Here is a 20,777-nt window from a genome sequence, read left to right as displayed (position 1 = left end):
TGTGCACAAAGCTTTGTGGAGATTGTTGACATAATAGTACATTGTACATTACAAATATTGGTACAGTATGCATTCATCCAATGTATAATCCTATATTACAAATATTGGTACAGTATATGCATTCATCCAATGTATAATCCTATATCATGGATATGTTGTGTTTTTATTTGTAAAACGTGTGCACATGCAACAAATTTCAGATTTTTTTGTGCCAGTAATGTGAATTAATGGGAATGGTTGAATGTTATTTTAATATGCATACACGTTATAGCGGAATACATCACATCACACAATAGCAAACCATAAATACCAAATGTTCATTGAAATGTTAAAAGTATTAATTTTATTGCCTATATTAAAGTGTCACTGTGAGTGTTCAGTAACGCCGCGCGCTCTCGGTCCGCAATACGCGCGTCCCGGCTTGAAACCACGTGACAGGCAGGACCGGTTTCCGTTGGCTACGACGGCTTCACAACGTTCAACAACGGCGCGGAGAGTCACGTGACATCTGCTGCTGCTGCTGGCTGAGCGAAGCGTGTTAGCAGGTAACGAAAAGACTAATGGCTGCGTCTTTTTATTAATTACCAACTAGTCACACACGCCCGTCAAGGTTATTATGATGACCTTTTTAGTTTGAGGGAGGCCATCGACAGACTTTCAGAACGAGGCGTCTTTTACTCACTAACTGGCCTGCGTTGTTCTTTATTTGAGTGTATGTGGGCAGGCCGTTCACATGACGGGCTATTTAAGCATTATACCGAAACTGGTTATATACATTTACGTCAAACATTGCTATATTTACACATAATACATTCCACACACTAAGTTAGTGTTTATATCAACTATTTGTAGCGAAAAACACTGCGTATTCCCGTCAGTCAGTCACATTTGTTAGCCTACCGCTAGCATTAGCATCCATATGATGTGGACTTTTGAAATGAGGCGAATTTCTGCGCACCTACGCACATTTGGGTTCAAACCCATTCACCAAAGACATGGAACAAGCTGGATGGTATCGATCGATTGATCTATGGATTGTCGTAAAACTAAATTATAGCCTACGTTAGTCTTCGAGTGGGGTATCGTGTGAGTCGCACACGGAACAAAGACAAGTAGCCCGGCTAAAGCTAGTTTAGCTAGCCACAGCCATGCTAAGCTAACATTAGTATGGCGTTTGCCGTTTAACTACAGATTTGTTTTACTTCCTCATACGTATATACTATGTCACCATTGCTACAGTTGAAGACTATTTTTTAACTTTCAGTTGTGTGCCAAGCTTCTAATATTATTCAAGTCAAACAGTGGTGTGTTGTGGACAATGTTGAGGGCAATGTTTACCATTCGCACTTATGTCAAATCGAAACAATTCGCCGTTGATATTATTATTATTATTAAAATGGTGGAATAACATTTGCTGCTGCACACTTGTGGTGTTTTTGTATGGGTGGCAGTGGGGAGGGTTGTAAGATGACACTCGGACCGTCCGCTCTGGGGGACTAAATTTAACCCTGCTAGGTGACAGATGGAGTTATAGTCTTACTTGGTATACTCCACTACACTGGCAGCTCCCTGTATAGTAATGAGCCATGCTTTGTAGTCAACTGTAAACACATATCTGTTAGTTCTCCACTTATTTCTGTTTCTCTCTCTCCCCTCCAGATTTTTTCTATTTTGTACATACATTGTTTTGTATATACTGTATATGATGACTTCTGTGGTCAGCAATCAAGCACGGGGGACTCGGGACAGAACGCTGCCCACTACCGCACAGACAACACAGCCACAAAAACAGATACAGGTGGGTGGATGACGAGTGTTGTTGTGCCCGACCCCAAATGTTGACAGTTTTGCCGGGTCAAATTGAGGCAAACACCGACATGAACATGTGCAACGTTGCCTGGATGAGTCATAGCATGACTGTAATGTGACCGCTCCTTGCGGCTTATGTATGATAAGTCACATTTTCATATAATAAGTAGGGCTGTCAAAGTTAACTCGTTAATGACACGGTATTTACTATTATTAATACTGTTACAGTATTTCATATCAGGGTGGTGCTAAAACATTTCTGGCCCCGAGTAGGGCCAATAATTGGTCTAGGACAGGGGTGCTCACACTTTTTCAGCATGCGAGCTACTTTTAAAATGACCGAGTCAAAATGATCTACCCACTACAAAAATGCAAAACATCTATTTATTTTCAAATGTATTGAGGATTATTTGTACGTACAATGTATGTTGATGTACCGTACATAACCAAATGAGCCAATATTGCAAAACACACATAATTAACTATTAACATTTTTTGTAATTACCTGAGTTTACTTTGATGACTTGCACTGAATTGAATCAGCCAGGGATGCATAGTCCGGACAGTAGCTGCTGATAGCCAGGTTAGCCAGGCAAACGCACTTCGAAAAAAATCCACCTCCCATTCCGTATGGAAGTGATATGTTTTTGCCTTTTTACTTGGTCCAGCTACTTCACTCATTTTAGTGACCATAAACTTTAGCGAGGGCTTAAAATCTGACGCAATTCGCCGACTAGCTTCGCACTTTGCATCGTTGTTTACGCATGAGCGGTGACCTAAAGGTCAAAATTCAGTTGTCATCTGACTGGTTGTCCTGTATGTCAATCAAGTAACGGGGATGGATGATAGGCTGACATCGTAAGTTCTGCTGCACTTAGAGATGTTGTTTGATTTGATTGGTCACCCGAAGGGCAACATTCAGTTGTCATCTGAATGGCTGCCCTGTATATCAATCAAGTGACGGCATTGATGCTAGGATGATATTTTTTTAATGTCACGCCGCGATCGACCAGTACCACCTCCGCGATCGACCGGTAGATCGCGATCGACTTAATGAGCACCCCTGGTCTAGGACAATGACTGTTTTAGGACAAGGAAAGGTGTCCTTAAATGACTTGTGCTGTGATTTAGGCCATTATAGAACATACTGTCACCATCTTACTAGTGTTGACCTGTAAATATACAAACTAGGTAGCTTCAGCGTGAATGCAACACTTGTTGCCTGGGAATTTGTCTAAAGAACATTCTTGGTTTGATTCTTTGTTTCACTGAAGCCTTCTTTCACACTCAGGCAACAGCGGAACAGATTCGTTTGGCTCAAATGATCTACGACAAAAATGACGCCATCTTTGAGGGCAAAGTCAAACAGGTATTCGGGTTGTTGTGCCCTTGTTTCTGTTCTCTCGCTCTCTTCCATGGGGATTGTTATTAACAAGCGAAAACTCTGATCCCACAGCTGATCGAGGTCACCGGCAAGACTCAAGACGAGTGCATGGTCGCCCTCCACGACTGCAACGAGGACGTAAACAGAGCTATCAACTTCCTGCTGGAGAGCACCTCAGATGCAGTGGTATGCCGTCATGCGTTATTTTATGCATCCTTTTATGCAGTTGAATTTTTTTTTTTTTTGCATTGTCAGAACTCGTGGGAGACCGTCGGGAAGAAGCGCAGCCTCGGCAAAGAAGGAGGCCCCTCGGAGGTAAAGGAGAGCCGAGAAAAGAAGGGAGGAGAGCGGGAGGCCAGTCGAGGGCGGGGGGGTCCCAACAAGAGAGGTCGCGGTATCAGCCGCGGCCGTGAAGGTAAGCGGACAAAAGACACTTGTGTTAGTTTTTTTTGATGGCCCTTGACAGCTGTGAGAAGAAGTTTGAATGTCACATATAAAGTACATTATATAGGGCTAAAAGGTTCTACAACGTTAGGGTTGAATGAGTGAGTACTCGGGTTTTGTACTGTTAATGTTCTTGGTTTGTTAGCTGAAACCGCGACAAGGACGAGAGGAAGAGGGGAAGAGAGATGCTGAATTTTACAACTCGGGTAATGATTTTGGAGTGCATGAGAAAGTGGAAATAAAAGAAAAGGAGCTGTCTTGGACCACATGGTTATTTCTTAAAGGGGGCATATTATGGTCCTTTAGCCCTATTGTATTGAGATGTGGACTCCTATAGAGGAGCTCCAGATGAGCACAGAAAGCTCTCTAGCTTTTCCAGACTCTTCACCTATTCCAGCAGTGTTTCCTTGGATTTCCCCAAACGGTCTGTTTTTAATTTATTCCACCCCGGCCTGCCTCTAGGCACGCCCACTCCGCTGTGAGTGGTCTCATTATGCTTGGACAAGCTAATCAGACACCCTGGTGGTCATTGTCTGACCATGCACCTAGCGCCTGTCGGGGATGCGATGGTTTGGAATAGGGATCGACCGATATGTTTTTTTTTGGGGCCGATGCCGATTTTTTCCCATCACCCTTAGCCGATGGCCGATTTTGCTTGGGCCGATACTTGTGGCCGATACTGCTTTTGATCCCTCAATTTACATGAAAAAATGACCATGATGACAAATATTTATTGAAATGTAAACACTGAACACAGTAGGATTCAGCTTTCTTAAACACACATTTAAACGGCATTATCAACTTTAAAAGGAATAAATATTCAACCATGTGCAAAACATTTCTGTCGTAGTTGAAATTTATCTAGCATCGATGTGATGACTGCTCCTCCGCAGTGTGACGTGCACCCTCCCCCCCGCCTCCACACACAAACACATCACACTGACCCAAATTTAGTACGATATATTAAACATTTCTCTCATCATTAAAGTTTGTGTTGTGCACGATAAAGTGTCTGCTTATAACCTCTCATAAGCAGACACGGCTGCTCCAATTCCTTCTGTATGTTTGTGCGTGCTCGGAGAGAGCGCACACACATAACACGACACGCATTTAAAGTTGCATAGTTGTTCATTCTTGTTCTGCTCAACTAGTGAGAGTGCTTTTATTCGTCTGTTGCGTTGGTATGTGATGTTTTTGGGCTTTCTTGTTGTCACACCGTGACTTAAACTGTTATGCCTAGCGATCACCCAGTGAAATGTGATGGGCTTAGTAAAGTGTTAAAAGCAAGCTAACTCTATTACTTGTGAAAACGCGCCCTTGATGTGATTCAACAGTGGGGGCGGGGTACCGCGACTACGTGTGTTGTGGGGTCCTCTGTAAATCATGCGGTGGAAAAACACATCGGCGAACCCACGCGTGTATCGGCCGATACCGATGCAAGGGAAAAAAACGCAAATATCGGCCCGATATATCGGCCGGCTGATGTATCGGTCGATCCTTAGTTTGGAACACTCAACTGTTGGGGTCTCGACCCAAAAAGCCCATTCCCCCCTGCCCCACCCCACGAGGTGTATGCCATGTGGGCGACTCGACCAAGCTTGAACAGGAAGAGGAGGGACATTGAGTGTCAACTGAAAAGTGCCGTCTCTCCGACACACGGCCAGATAGCATTTTTATGTGCTGGAGAAGAGCGTGCTATAAAAAGATGAGCATCGTGACGTGACGTGGGGAAGTCCGCCCAAAGTTCCAAACTTTGTTGCAAACAAGGTATTTGCGTGTTTTTTGGAAGATTAGTGCAAATTGGGTCGCCTCTTGTCACGTGAGTAGTGTCTCAACAGCCCAAGCAGTTAAGAACCACTGACTTATGCTATATTATTATAATATGCAACTTTTACTTTGTTCATGCTTTTCTTTTTGATGATGTTTGATTCATTGATGAGCATTACCGTGACACCTTACTAACCTTGCATGCTTTCCTTCCAGGTCGTGCCGAGGAGAACGGTTTCGAGGCGGCGCCAGGAGAAAAGGGAGGGGACCGTGGACGCAGGGGGCGGGGCAGAGGTGAGTGTTGCATGAGATGAGTGTTGATTTCATGACAGAACGGACAATGGAACGTTCCGAGCTTGGATTGTGTTTGTTCTTGTCGCTTTGAGTGTTTTGTAAACCCGACACTGATCTCATGTTTGCTTTCTGTCTCTCACATCGGTGGTGACAGACAGCCCATCATAGCAGCTTTCACCAGCAGTAAACTTCGGGACTAATTTGACGACGTGGTGTCATTTTAAAGTGACTTTGTGCATCCTCTCTCGGGGTGTGTTCACACATGTCAGTTTTGGTCCGGATGATACGAACTCCAGTCCCTCTGCTTTGCGAGTACGGTTTCGTTTTGGCCTGGACAAATCAGGCGCACTAAGACCACTTGAGAGGTGGGTCTCTGTTGCCTTGCAAGCGGACTCGAGTGCTCACTGAGGCAAGTCGACCACTGACCGCATTGTAACATGATAGGCTGTCACTAAATGAAGTTAACTCGAGGCACTTCCTGTATTCTTCCATCACATACGCTGTAACTAGTTCTCTAGCATGTCTTCCATCCAGTGTATTTATGATGCTATTGGCCAGGGGGGAAAGTCATGGGGAAAAGTCAGGGCAATTCCATGGGGCCCCCAAAAAATCGGTAATTACTAATACAAAATACTTCATACAGTGTGAAGGAAATTGGGAGGACGACGCTACTCCAGACACCGCATGCAGAGATTGATGCGGGCTGCGATAGTGCTAGCCCCGGGTGATCGGCGTTGAGAGGCATTTATCGGCATATGCTGATCACGTGCTTTGTCACGGAAATCAGACGATACTGATTGGTGGCTGATCGACTGTAGCATCCCTGGTATTTACAGACCAAAGTCAAAGCTTTATTGGAGTAGATTTGTAGCCATAAAGTGAAGTGAACGCTAACCGAAACGCAGTCTCGCGCACACAAAGCATGAGTGTCAAGTGTGAAGACGCTATAAAACAGAATGTGTGCCTGGATGAGGGTTTGTCTTTTGATCTGTAAGCAAGTGTCGTGACGGCGTTTTCTCCATGCGCCGTCTTCAGCGGATTGCATCACATGTTTGGAGACTTAGCATAGCGGGCAACGGCTATTTGTGTCGACAAGCCTTCCAAGTATTTTGGCTCTCGACATTTGTGGAATGAGCTTAGTCCTCACAGCTGCCCCCTATTGGGGTTGAGTGGGGGGGTGTGCTAATACGGTGTGGGCCTCCTTGACATGCAGGGTAGTACCGAGAGATCCAACGGTCTAGTGTCGCATTTTTGGGGTGGTAGAGAATGTCCAAATCTTTCAAGTTCAGTACAATAACAGCAAGTGAGACAAAGTCACATGTTTGTATGTGTTCTCAGGGGCTGGTGGTCGAGGCAGAGGAGGAAGAGCAGCTGTAGGCGGCAGATTCTCCCAGGGAATGGGGTAAGACCACGTTTTATTGCTGAGGAGAGGAGGTGCTGATGTTTATTTCAAGCACATATCTCAAAATTATACATCTGGACAAGAAAATCTCAGAACCGCCCTGAAAATCAGCAGTAACATGCCCTACCTGCCATTTGCTCATATTCTCAGCACCTTCAATCCTGCCGACTATGCCGCCAACGCTGCCGGTCGCCACGAGACTTGGGACGGTGACGCCAACGAGCCTGCTGAGGCAACCGGTAGGGACCGTGATGGGCTACGAGATGAACCGTTTTCATTGGGTGTGCGTGTTGTGTGGTAGCACCCTGTTTAGCCTTATTCATCCTTATTTAACGTTAATAGAGGATTTTTGCGACAACCTTTTTTGTTGACACAATTAGACAGGACGTGACGAACAGCACTCTTATTTGGAAGTGTCTTAAGATGAGTTGGGAGTGAGAAGAAATATGCCTCTGGTCCTAAATTTACTTGCTTATTTAGATTAACAAGCGGTAAAACACAGCATGGTGTAAACACATCCAAACCGAGTCGCACAAATGCAGACGCACAAGCATGCTCTGCTAAACTAAGCTAACCTCGCTAGCTTTCATTCATTCACCGTAAAAGGAGTTTCGGTGTTTGTTTACTAACTTTTGCTGGGATTTCAGCTGGGGATTTTCCGCTGAGGAAATACTTCCCCACACAAACGTTCAGTTCAATATCCATGAGCTCAACAGTAGATTCTGTTTGTATTTGCACACTAGTGAGTATTTTGATAGCAAAATTATTAATTTTGTGACCCCCCCCCCCCAAGTTTTTGTAAACAGTCCAGCAGCCCTCATGTTTCTCCCAGTGCTCTTCAGCAATGTCCTGGGGTTTTGCTGGGGTGTCTGATGTTCCCACTCTTCTTTTGTTGTTTTGTCTTATGTAAGATTCTGTGATTATATTTGTGGAAAAAATCACTTATTGAATTGGTAACTCCTATGGCGTGGAGAAAGGGTAGGATTTAATAAGCTTTGCTTTTTCCTGCTCCTTTTCAGACATGTGTAGTAATGAGGTGGTGTGTGTGTGTGTGTGTGTGTATGTATGTATGTATATATACAGTGAAGAAAATAAGTATTTGAACACCCTGCTATTTTGCTATTTCTCCCACTTAGAAATCATGGAGGGGTCTGAAATTTTCATCGTAGGTGCATGTCCACTGTGAGAGAGATAAACTAAAAAGAAAAATCCAGAAATCACAATGCATGATTTTTTAACAATTTATTTGTGTGATACAGCTGCAAATAAGTATTTGAACACCTGTGTATCATCTAGAATTCTGACCCTGAAAGACCTGTTAGTCTGCCCATTAGAAGTCCACCTGCACTCCATGTATCATCCTGAATCAGATGCACCTGTTTGAGGTCGTTAGCTGCATAAAGACACCTGTCCACCCCATACAATCAGTAAGACTTTAACTTGTAACATGGCGAAGACCAAAGAGCTGTCCAAAGACACCAGAGACAAAATTGTACACCTCCACAAGGCTGGAAAGGGCTACGGAGCAATTACCAAGCAGCTTGGTGAAAAAAGGTCCACTGTTGGAGCTATCATTAGAAAATGGAAGAAGCTAAACATGACGGTCAATCTCAATCGGAGTGGAGCCCCATGCAAGATATCACCTCGTGGGGTCTCAATGATTCTAAGAAAGGTGAGGAATCAGCCCAGAACTACACGACAGGACTTGGTCAATGACCTGAAAAGAGCTGGGACCACCGTTTCCAAGGTTACTGTAGGTAATACACTAAGACGTCATGATGTGAAATCATGCATGGCACGAAAGGTTCCCCTGCTTAAACCAGCACATGTCAAGGCCCGTCTTAAGTTTGCATATGACCATTTGGATGATACAGAGGAGTCATGGGAGAAAGTTTTATGGTCAGATGAGACCAAAATAGAACTTTTTGGTCATAATTCCAATAAGCGTGTTTGGAGGAAGAAGAATGAAGAGTACAATCCGAAGAACACCATCCCTACTGTGAAGCATGGGGGTGGTAGCATCATGCTTTGGGGGTGTTTTTCTGCACATGGGACAGGACGAGTGCACTGCATTAAAGAGAGGATGACTGGGGCCGTGTATTGTGAGATTTTGGGGAACAACCTCCTTCCCTCTGTCAGAGCATTGAAGATGGGTCGTGGCTGGGTCTTCCAACACGACAACGACCCGAAGCACACAGCCAGGAAAACCAAGGAGTGGCTCCGTAAGAAGCATATCAAGGTTCTAGCATGGCCCAGCCAGTCTCCAGACCTGAACCCAATCGAAAATCTTTGGAGGGAGCTCAAACTCCGTGTTTCTCAGCGACAGCCCAGAAACCTGACTGATCTAGAGAAGATCTGTGTGGAGGAGTGGGCCAAGATCCCTCCTGCAGTGTGTGCAAACCTGGTGAAAAACTACAGGAAACGTTTGACCTCTGTAATAGCAAACAAAGGCTACTGTACCAAATATTAACATTCATTTTCTCAGGTGTTCAAATACTTATTAGCAGCTGTATCACACAAATAAATTGTTAAAAAATCATGCATTGTGATTTCTGGATTTTTCTTTTTAGTTTATCTCTCTCACAGTGGACATGCACCTACGATGAAAATTTCAGACCCCTCCATGATTTCTAAGTGGGAGAAATAGCAAAATAGCAGGGTGTTCAAATACTTATTTTCTTCACTGTATATGTATGTGTGTGTGTGTGTGTATATGTGAGAAAGAATAATGTAACATAGTAAGCATGTCTGAAATAAATTAAGGAAAGAAAGAAAGTGTCTCTGCTGTGAGGCGGACAGGCTCACGCAGTTTTAAGTCGGATAAGTCAGATTCATCCAACTGTGTCACTGATGTAGCTACTATGTTACCGTTTTTTTCCAGCAACATGGGGAGGCAACTCAGAAGACTGGACTTCAGAAGACTGGAATGAAGACGTAAGTAACTATTGTGTTAAATGTGTTTTTGTTTAGCCCCCCCCTGATCACATGATCAAAGTTATGTTGTTTGATTGTCACAGGTATAAAGCCAACAACGGACGCAATTAATACGAGGCTAACTAGCTTGCAGTCTCCACTTATTTTTGTTGCAGTTCAAGTCTGATGCACTATTGCCGAATGTTCCGCTTCATTTGAGTGTAGATCTGTGAGTGTGAAATTGGGACCACTGTTAAAATGGTGCTAAAGCAGTCAGGTTCGCCCAGAGTGGGGGAAATTTAGCCTCTCTTCATTTCCTTATGAGTGGGTGTTTCCATCTGCTACCAGGTTGCCCACTTGCTGACATAACGATTTGTCCCAGCAAGAAGTGGCCGTATGTTAGGTTAGAGCTGCATTTGGAAACAAAGGTGTTTAACGCCTGTCTTTGTCTGCGGAATGATAGCCAAAGCCTCACTGGGGGGGGTAGAGTGAGGAGGAAGTGTCAGCTCGGAATGTGCAGCTCTACCCTGTAGGATACATTGTGGTCATTTGCTGTGTTGTACTTCCTTCCGATGAAAGTGTGAAACTGTGTTGGTTAAAGTTTGCCCGTCCTTGTCCACAGTTGTCCGAGACCAAAGTATTCACTTCCTCTTCCACTCCAGGAAACCACATCCCGCATGGACAGAAGTGAGTCTCCCCGCCACTGAATGCACTCCTATTTATAAAAAAATAAATTGTAAACTGACACATTTTGTTCCTCACTTCTTCCAGTGTGGACCTAGCGAGCCTCTTGCCAAAGTCTGGGGGCGGTTCTGTGGAGTCAGACCTGGTCGATGGCCCTGAGGATCTGGGCCAAAGCCTGGTCTTCACCAACTCCCACCACAATGGACGCACAGCAACGCACAGCTATGCCCACGCCACAGCCAACAGTTACGCCCACGCCGCCTCTGCTAGCACAACTTATGCACATGCCGCACTGGTACGGACACCCACTCCTTCCGCCGCAAACCCTGCTGCATGTCAGTCATGTACCTGATGTTTTCCCTTCCCGCCCTCCCAGTCCTCAGTCCTGGGCTCCGGTTTTGGGTCTCTGAGTGCACCAAAGCCGGCGCCCGCATCAGACACCAGGACAGCAGAGCAGCTCAACGGGCCACGGCTCGGTCAGAGAGCAGGTCAGACTTCGGTTGCCCCCACCAGCAATGGTAGCGTTTCCAAAGATGCAGTGCCGCTCGCGGTACCAAGCCCCACTCCTCCCTCCGCCACCTCGATGGAAATCAAACCTCAGAGACTGGACAACGGACCTGCTGCTGGCCTCCACAGTACGCTCCGATCCATGATCGAAATGGTGTGTTTTTCTGTGTATAAAATGTTTCCTGTTCCCTGTAGTGGAGATGAAGCTTCAGCCAGAACCGTCAGCGGTGCTCAGCCAGCTAGTGCAGAGGCACCAACAATCATCCATCCTCCCCGCCTCAGATCCTCTGGTTCTGTCTCATCCTCATGCCCCTCAAGTGCCCACACCACCAGGTGAGATGGTATTAAAACATCATTTGCTCAAAGTTCTAGTACTTGGCTTAGTTCTTGACAAGTTCCAAATCTTCTTCCAACCTCTTCAGGTCACGAGTCCTCAATTCTTCCTGTAAGAGACGGGGCCTCTCCAGGATTGAAGCCGCCTGGCGTGGATCCGCCCATCACTGAACCTCCCATGCGACAGCTCAGGGCACAGAAGCGCAGAGTGCCGCCTCCTTCCAAGGTGCCTTGATTGTGGCTAATCTTGTTTTTATTGTAGAATTTGTATTTTTTCGTATTATTGTCACCATTTTGCACGTAATTGTAACTCTTGTGGTTCGTACACAGTATCAAAAACACTGTCTGGTGAGATACATTGTGTGGTCATCTACAACCACTTGTAGTTCACAATCACACTCTTTAGCTTGCTGTCCATCTTTGGAAACATAAAGTAGCTATACAAATGTGTCATATCTGGCTGCTGGTGTTACAAAGGCACCTGAACACCCCAATATTGTGTCCCATGCAGCGTTGTATGCAATGTGCTTTCATCTTTAATTCATTAAGTTTAGTTCTAAACTTAATTCTGGTCCTCAGATCCCCTCGTCAGCAGTGGAGATGCCGGGCTCGGCCGACGTTTCGGGCCTTAACGTTCAGTTTGGAGCTCTGGACTTTGGTTCCGAGACCGGCACCGGGACAGTGGATGTGGCCCAGAAGGAGCAAACTCCTGCACCTCTGGTGGCCATGGCTGCCCCCCCACAGCAGCCACAGAGCAGCCTGTTTTCCAAGCCTCCTGTATCTGTCAGGTATATGTCCTATGCTGCATGTATACACATTTGTTTCTCCCGTTTTTTATGGTTGTGTCCATTATTTTGCGGTATTTCACCATTTGCTCCAGGATCTACTATACTTTGTGGAATTTTGGAAACTGTAATTTTCATAGTCTTGTTATTTAAACAGCGAACACATGAGCACCCTGCCCACCCTTCCTTCCGCCTTGCCGGAGTCCAGCTTCCCCTCGCCGTCCTTGGGCTTGCCCAGTGTCACGCCCTCCCCGTCCCTGGGTCTACCCGGTGCGTCCGCTCCGCCCTCCACCACGGCTACGACACCGAGCAAGCGCGTCGAGAGCGCCGGTCTTCGATCCCTGCCGCCGCACTTGGGCTTCTCTCAGAACAAAGAGAGCCCTGCATCTGCTGCTGTACCTCTCACAGTAAGGAATGGTGTGTATGAGAGCCAAAGAAGGAATTGAAGAATAACTTTTTTTTTCCCTTCTCCTTAGAATGGTTACTGTGGCATGAAGGCGCAGAGCACACAGGATGGTGAGTCTGCTTTGGAGATGGCTTCTCATCTCACACGGGACATAATTGGAACATTTTTTGCATGTTCTTTCAGCTACACAATCGCCCAGAACTGTGAAAACGGAGTCCCCAATCATGTCTAGTGACAGCGGCCCCGCGCATCACACACCTTCCCCTGCAGCCACTACCTCCCACTCGGCGCCCATTCCCTCACTCAACAGGTAAGTCATGCTACACACGTTGTAGCTTAATGTTGGCTCATATTGACACATTCTGACATATGGATGCAACTTGCTTTCCAGCCATGTGAGCAGTTCTCACTCAACTGGACCGACCCACACTACAAGCTCCTCTCTCTCGGTGAGCAAAAAGCAAAAAAAAAAGACATGGTTTTACCATCATGGTCGTGTTCAACAGATGTAGTGTAAAGATGTTTCTTCCTCAGACAAATAACGAGGAGAGCGCCAGCAATCTCCACGGCTTCTCCACGTCGTCCAACCAGCCTCTCAATGCAACCAATCCCTCCTCGGCTCCCATGGCTATCAGCAGTTCAAGCGCCAATGTCCCGCACCTGTCTGGAGCGCCGGGACTGACCTCTAACGGCACAAATGGCCCACCTTCGGCTGCCAACAGCCGCACGGCAACCCTGCTCACCACCACTTCTGGTAGGAATGTTTAGGTTGTTGTTGTTTTTTTTTTTTTTGCAATGAGACGTGGTTGGTTTGCAACGATCTTTTGACGCCTCCTTCAGGTAAAGCTCCTCCCAACTTGGCCCAAGGAGTGCCCCCTCTGCTGGCCAGTCAGTACATAATGGGCCCTGGTGGCTTGCTCCCCGCTTATCCGGTAATGTTAACATTCAAACCCAAACACAAAAGTTAGATTTAGTTGCAAAATTTCCCTCCTCCCCCAAACAGCAGATCTACGGCTACGAGGACCTGCAAATGCTGCAGTCTCGCCTTCCTATGGTGAGTCTGCTGTGATGGCAAGCATACATTTCTTTATGTTGTATATTGAGAGCAATGAGGTTTGACACGGACACATTTTGTTGCATTAACGCGGAAAATGCTGCCACATTCAAGACGTGCCGAAAGTGCGGAACTCACACTGCGTGCAAGTCTTTAAATGGTGTCAAACCAGACTTCAGAATTCATTCATTCCTTCATTTTCTACCGCTTTTCCTCACGAGGGTCGTGGGGGGGGTACACCCTGGACTGGTCGCCAGCCAATCACAGGGCACATATAAACAAACAACCATTCACACTCTCATTCATACCTATGGACAATTTGGAGTCCCCAATTAACCTAGCATGTTTTTGGAATGTGGGAGGAAACCGGAGTACCCGGAGAAAACCCACGCATGCACGGGGAGAACATGCAAACTCCACACAGAGATGGCCGAGGGTGGAATTGAACCCTCGTCTGCGCGCTAACCACGTGACCGCCGTACCGCCCGACTTCAGAATCGAAATCACAAATTTCCCGACTCTGATTTTGATTTTGGTGAGGTTTCACGGGATCGCGCAAAATTAAAACCTGGCGACATTTCTCCTTTTGTAGAAAACATGTCTCACAAGACCATGGCAACCATAAGCCAATCAGACTGTGAACTATGGCATCGCTAGTATGAATGATAATAAACATAACATGGAAGTGGCAGCGTGCAAGGCATTATTGGGAGTGCAATAATAAAGAAAAAGGAAACCAACTCAGGTGAGAGGAATGTTAAGTTGAAATACAAAGGTCAACACACAAGGACAAATCCTTCCCAGGACTCCAAAAGGTTAAAGATGCTAAAACCGAACCAATGTAAGTCAATATATGTATGCTAAGCTGCACTTATCTCAATCGTAACATTTTATTTTTCAGCATATGCAGAGGGCCAATAACCGGAGCTGCATGCCACACTCTGACCACCGCTGGTCTATTTGCATGTCTTTTAATAGTTGCTTTTGCTGTACACAGGACTACTATGGTGTAACATTCCCTGGTACTGCGGCTACCATGCCTGGAAGAGACGGCCTTGCCAATAATCCCTACACAGGTTAGTCTTATTATGCTTGCATCATTTTACAAATCCTTGCCTGAAATACAATAGTATCATACACAACAGGGACAAAAATATTGCAGATGTTCTCTGAAGTCTGTGTCATGACTCGCTGTGCTCTTTCTCATGCAGGAGAGGCCACAAAGTTCGGCAGGAATGACTCTTCGTCTCCAGCCCCTCCGACCAGCCTGTCCACAGCTGGCGTACAGTCTCAGCCCCAGCAGGCGCCCCAGGCTGGTGCACAGGGCCAGGGTCAAGGTCAGAACCAAGGGCAGCAGACTCAGAACCAGGCCTTCCTGAACCCACCCTTGCCGCCCGGCTACGGATACACCGGTACACATCGCTTTTGAGATGCTAGCACAAACTTTTTTTTCCTTCTGTTGAGCCACCGTTTTGTTTTTGTGCTTGTGTCCACAGGTCTGCCATACTATGCCGGCATGCCGGGGGTGCCCTCGGCCTTCCAGTATGGCCCCACCGTCTTTGTGCCTCCGACTTCAGCCAAGCAACCCACAATGGGCCTGGCTAACCCCTCCAGTCAGTACCACCAACAGCATCAGCCCACTTATGGACAGCATGCGTACGGCACAGGTAGGATTTGCCACACGGAACAACCACAGTATTTTCTTCTTTGTTACATTAAGTCATTTTACTTGATTAGACGGATTATGTAAATTTACCGTGGAACCTCTAAAGTCTTAACGCCACTGACATTTACTTGGGAGTTTCTGCATTTTTTTTATTGAAAGCAAGTGATAGTTTAGAGCCACATTCAAATTCATTCCATAGAACAATTTAATGTTTGAACTTTGGTCATGATTAGAGCAAGGGTGTCCAGGCTTTTTCCAGCTAGGGCCGCTTTGGTATTTTGTATCCATTTTGATATATTTGCTTCCATCTCGCGTTCCCCATGACGGCAGACGCTAAACATGGTTGATACCGCCTTTTTCGCTGTTCACTCCCGATATACGGCCTCTCCTCCACCATATCTTCGTGGGGATCTCCGGTCGGCGTAGCGAAGGGGTGCTCAAAGCTAACTGCTAATGAGGCACTTGCTTCAGGGGTCGGTACGGCAGGAAAAACAAAGTACGAATAAAGCACGGCGGTGGAAAATACAGAGTTGCTGTAGCTAGCTTGCACTCGGGCAGCGCCAGCTTGAAATGTTAAGACCTCTACATTAAATCCAGTATAAAGTATTAATACAGTATTGCTCAGCTCCAATTTATTGTAAACCATAACCAAATGTAGTATGGAAGGACAACACAAACGAAAACGTACCACTTCCACACAGACTAGGAGAACTTTTATTTTTTTCCTCTCCATTCTATAGTGTTGTACATGCCAAGGCCGACTTCATGTGGTGTGAAGATAGTCTTCCAAGCTAACGTCTCGTCAATGTAACAGAATACTTCATGAGTTCAAAGCCCAATAAGTAATACATCATGAGGCAATTGTATACATGTGCTGTACATGCTTTCACAGTAACGTGCAACCCTAACCACAATATGGCTGCCGTTGACCACCCCCCACCCATTTCTTTACATTTTCAAAAATATTCCAACTTGGCATATTTTCTTTTGGAAATATCATGACTTTATTCCCATAATATTTTGACTTTATTTACATTGAGTTTTCCCCAAAATAACCGGTTCTCCTAAAATTAGGACTTTTTCTCATTATGCGTCACCTGGTCATATCACCTTGTACTTCGGTATGTGACAAAACAAACAAACAAAAAAAAACTTATAGTTATAAAAAAACTTATAAAAAACTATAGTTTAGGAAAGCAGGAAGTGAACAAATATACCAGTTACTGATTGTAAAAGTAACAGATGGAGGGGTAGGATTGAATAAGCTTTGCTTCTTCCTACTCCTTTTGGACATGTGGAACTGGGAACTGATTATGTGATGCACTCAATTGTAATCTGATGCATGTTCAAATGAAATGAAACCATTACCATTTTTTCTCTTGTAATAATGACTTCTGGAATGCAAATGTGTTGACTCGGTGCTAATTAGCGACCCTGGTGGCTATTTGCTTTTGTTCGCCACAGACCTGGCAACAATAGGAGACGCTTCGCTTAACTGAAGAGGTTATTTGACTGCACGATTGTATTGCGGTTAATGGTTTAATGTGTCTGACCTTAGAGGTTCCATCATACCTTTAGTGATAGGAGGGTTTAGTTGTCATGTTGATGTATGGCAGGTAGGTGATATCATTTGGTGTAATAAAAGGTCATCTGGGGTCAAGGACCGTCATCCACACTTCCAATCACCCAATGCTGCATGTGTGTGGGTTGCGGGTATCGGGCCTTTTGTGTGTTTGGGTTTTGTTTTTTTTTTTTTGGGCTTGTGCTGCATGCCGTAGCTCGGCGTCCCCCCCGCCCCCCACGACCCCCTTGCTAAGGTTGGCTCAATATAGACACAGCTGCTATTGTAGTCAGGTTACCTTACTGCCTTTTCTCCCCCCCCCCTCCTCTTCCTCTTCTTGTCACCTTTTGATGTTCTTCTCGTCACTTCATCATTCCTGGCTCCTTATCTTCCTGAACACCCCCCCACCCCACACATTCTATCTCTCTCTTTTCCTCCTCCTTCAGCCTTTGACGACCTGTCTCAAGCCCACGGTGGGGAGTACAGTAAGGGAGGGTACGGAGGCTCTGCCCAGTCTCAAGCCAAGGCGGCGGGCAGCGGCCCAGGGAAAGGTACACCCCCCCCCTCTCTCTCAAGCACACACACACACACAGTCAGTGGGTGTTCAAAGCTGCGGCCAATAAGCACACACGTCCTCTGCGGTGTATTTTGCACGGATGTAAAAAAAAAAAAAAAAAAAAAAGCTGAGTGGTTCCGGCTTGTGCACTGCCTTACTTAATCAGCATCTTCCTACTGGCTGACACCCCCCCCCCCTCCTTTTACTAACAGCGGATCTGAACATCAAGTGTTAGATACATTCATAATTTCTTTGACCTCCTCCTTGCATATTCTATATCTTCTTTGTCTTCCCCTCTGCTCTCAGCACCAGGGATGTCGGGATCAGGCACCAGTGGAGTACCCGACATGAGCGCATCAATCTACAGTAAAACACAGGTGACTTCACCTTCTTAGGCTGCCACAACCACCCATAGAGATAAAGAAGCGTTATCGAGCCATCAGAGTGTCAAGCGGCTAGCAAAGCAGGGGCGATTCAAGCCTTTGGTACCTTTTTTTTTTTTTTTTTTTTTTAAATTATGAAACGCGAGTTCACCACAGAGTAAGATCAACAAGCGTCAGTCATGGCTAACAGCTAGTGGCCCAGATGCTAACTTGGAGAGCTATCCAACTTCAGGACGGTCACAGCAGACAGGAACACAATCCCTCGTTTATTGTGGTTAATTGCTTCCATACCCGACCACGATATGTGAATTTCCCAAGTAGGATTTAATTAGGGCCGAGCAATTCATTAGAGAAATAAGCCAAGTGAATTTCGAGCTTCTAATCAATGTAAAATTGCCATGTCGGTAATTCCGCCAAAATCGCCCAGCCCAAGATTCAACATGATTAAAAGTCAATGCTTTTGCCGTTGGAGCATAGAAAAACCTGTGTATGACTTTCTAAATTGCCATCATTAGAGCCCTCTTGGCATGAAGTAACACCCCTATAGCCGCCTTGACATATATATCACCCAATATAGTTGATTATAATCAAAGACTTGAGCTTGTATGTGTTCATTTCCATGAAATGTGTCGACAGGAAGTTGGGGATTCAATTTTGTTAGCTGAAGTATCGCCACACCATTTTTGGAAAAACTGCAATAGAGCGTGGGGCCGCTATTTATAGGTTATCACATGGTTTGTCTGGTATCAGGCCAGGTATCATGCCCCCGCGTGCCAGTATCAGCCCGAGACCGATACCAGACAAACCATGTGATGATCTTATTATCACATACTATTTAATCATGAGCTTATTATCACGTACTATTTAATCAAAAGACCATTTTGTTTCCAGAAAATGTTCAGTTTATTACATGTATTATATCTAAACAGTGTAAACACAATAATTACAAAAATATTTCAACAATATTTTATCAGCAGTCTTATTTTATCAATGTCTGACAATTATAGGTTATCACATGGTTTGTCTGGTATCAGGCCAGGTATCATGGTTTCATTTCGGCCTCATTCATGGGCGGTTTCTAGGGTACAGGGCCAATTAATACTGTAGTATATGATAATACTGATTAATTTAAATGACTCATTTGTAAATATGTACACCTTCTTACATATCTGATCTTGGACCTGTTGTCTGTTTTTAAACAGTCGTTTGACAAGCAGGGCTTCCACACGGGGACACCGCCCCCCTTCAGCCTGCCTTCGGCCCTCGGAGGAACGGGGCCCATGAACCCCGGGGGTGCCCCGGGTTTCGCTCCTGCTCCCTTCCTGCACATCCTGCCTCATCAGCAGCCCCACTCGCAGCTGTTACACCACCACCTCACACAGGACACGCAGGTAAACATCACACCCCAGCCCCCCTGTTTGGGTCTGCACGGGTGAACACACTTTTTCAGTCAATACTTTGCCGACTTTGGTCGAAAAATTGCCAGACTGAATGACGTATGTACAAACTTCCTCCTCGTAAATGTACTTGGAGATGCCAGGTACTCGCTGCAGTTGGGTAAACAAGTACCAGACATGATTTTTTTTTTTTTTTAAAAGCCTCAATGTTGTCCCCCCTTCCTCCCGTCCTCAGGGTGGCCCAGGTCAACGCAGTCAGTCCAGCAGCATGCAGCAGAAAAGCCAAGGGAGCAAGTCCAGTTACGGCAGCTCCCACTACTGGGGAAACTGAGGAATTGCTCCCCCAAATCATGACCCCCCCTCCCCCTTTCCCTTTTTCCTGTGTCTGTTTGCGGAAAGGGAAAAGAAAAAACAAGAAAAAGACACATTTACTCCCTCAACGAGCAACCGTAGGTGCCCTGGCCCCGCCCCCTTAACCACACCCCCACCTCCACAAGTCCTCATAAGTCTTTTTGGGTTCTCTCCCTCCCCACTGCCTCCCAATTGGTTGTACATGTAAGATATTTATGTATGTATTTATATAAATATATATATACTGTATATGTAATAGTAGAACATGACGTGGTGGCTGCATTTTATTTTTTTTGAAGGACTTTTTCTGGACTTTTGTTTTGTTTCAACACAGCAGGAAGAGATGTTACATGAAAAAGACAGTTAGCCAAACAAGAACGAGGAGAGAACGACAGCACTGATGTTTTTTTTTTTATGAGGACTTTCCAGGTGGGGGTGGGCTTCATGACGACTAACTGCGTTCATTTTCTTCATTTTCCATATATATTTTTTTATATACATTATCACTCCCCTTCGCCCCCTCCCATAATGTCTAGGCTCCTTTTTTTTCCCCCTCCCCTCCTCCATTTTGTAGCTCCACGTTTTCTCCCTTGGCCCATCAAAATTTTATATTTTAATTTAATTTTAATCCTCATTGCCCTCCAATAAAGGTTTTTTCCTTTTTCTGGGATATCCTTTCATTTATTTGGAGGGAAAAGTCCAATTAAACATTTAAACTACCTAAATATGCACAAACGTTTTACAGTTATGGTCTATAGTGAATTACTATCCATCGCCGCTAGATGCAATGTGGGTACTTCTAACGTGGCCGTTATCGCTGTGGTCGCAATAGTTCTTCGTGCTATTCCAACTTATCAATATTTATTAATATTAATATTTATGTATGATATATTTTAACCTGTTGGATGTGCTAGTAATTTAATATGAATGAATGAACCCCGTCTCAGCCTGCCGTGTGCTTCAAGAGGAGGATGTTGGCTCAGTTGACGAGCGCCATTGTGGTTGGAAGCTGAGAGGAAACCCGGTCAAAGGTCAAAGTGAAGTTGAAAGGTCAATCCCTAACTTGTGGAAAGCCCACCCA

The 20,777-nt window shown here is 45.4% G+C and overlaps 1 protein-coding gene across 4 annotated transcripts; it reads left to right on the top strand.

The window, feature by feature from the left end:
• Nucleotides 1-420: 420 nt before the first annotated feature.
• Nucleotides 421-20,364, top strand: LOC131127665 (ubiquitin-associated protein 2-like). 4 transcript variants are annotated; one of them, XM_058069769.2, is made up of 29 exons: nt 421-545; nt 1,660-1,798; nt 3,101-3,178; nt 3,266-3,379; nt 3,449-3,608; nt 5,621-5,698; nt 7,037-7,100; nt 7,251-7,339; nt 9,982-10,034; nt 10,636-10,700; nt 10,785-10,992; nt 11,074-11,332; nt 11,400-11,537; nt 11,627-11,763; nt 12,117-12,325; nt 12,480-12,729; nt 12,799-12,838; nt 12,912-13,038; nt 13,120-13,177; nt 13,263-13,482; nt 13,569-13,660; nt 13,732-13,782; nt 14,780-14,858; nt 14,994-15,194; nt 15,279-15,449; nt 17,456-17,560; nt 17,872-17,942; nt 19,151-19,339; nt 19,581-20,364. In XM_058069769.2, exons 2-29 carry the CDS (start codon nt 1,703-1,705, stop codon nt 19,674-19,676), a joined length of 3,498 nt encoding a protein of 1,165 aa, XP_057925752.2. In that variant the 5' UTR covers nt 421-545; nt 1,660-1,702; the 3' UTR covers nt 19,677-20,364. The 4 variants fall into 4 exon arrangements, with proteins under 4 accessions (XP_057925752.2, XP_057925753.2, XP_057925751.2 ...); XM_058069770.2 differs by having other exon boundaries at nt 11,397-11,537; nt 13,735-13,782; XM_058069768.2 differs by having other exon boundaries at nt 11,397-11,537.
• The last annotated feature ends 413 nt before the right edge of the window (nt 20,365-20,777 follow it).

The sequence above is a fragment of the Doryrhamphus excisus genome, linkage group LG3 (genome assembly GCF_037039965.1).
Source record: "Doryrhamphus excisus strain RoL-2023G ecotype Guam linkage group LG3, RoL_Dexc_Guam_v1.1, whole genome shotgun sequence".
In the NCBI taxonomy this organism is placed as follows: domain Eukaryota; kingdom Metazoa; phylum Chordata; class Actinopteri; order Syngnathiformes; family Syngnathidae; genus Doryrhamphus; species Doryrhamphus excisus.
Note: the sequence above shows the minus strand (reverse complement) of the source record. Positions and strands in the feature narration are given on the sequence as shown.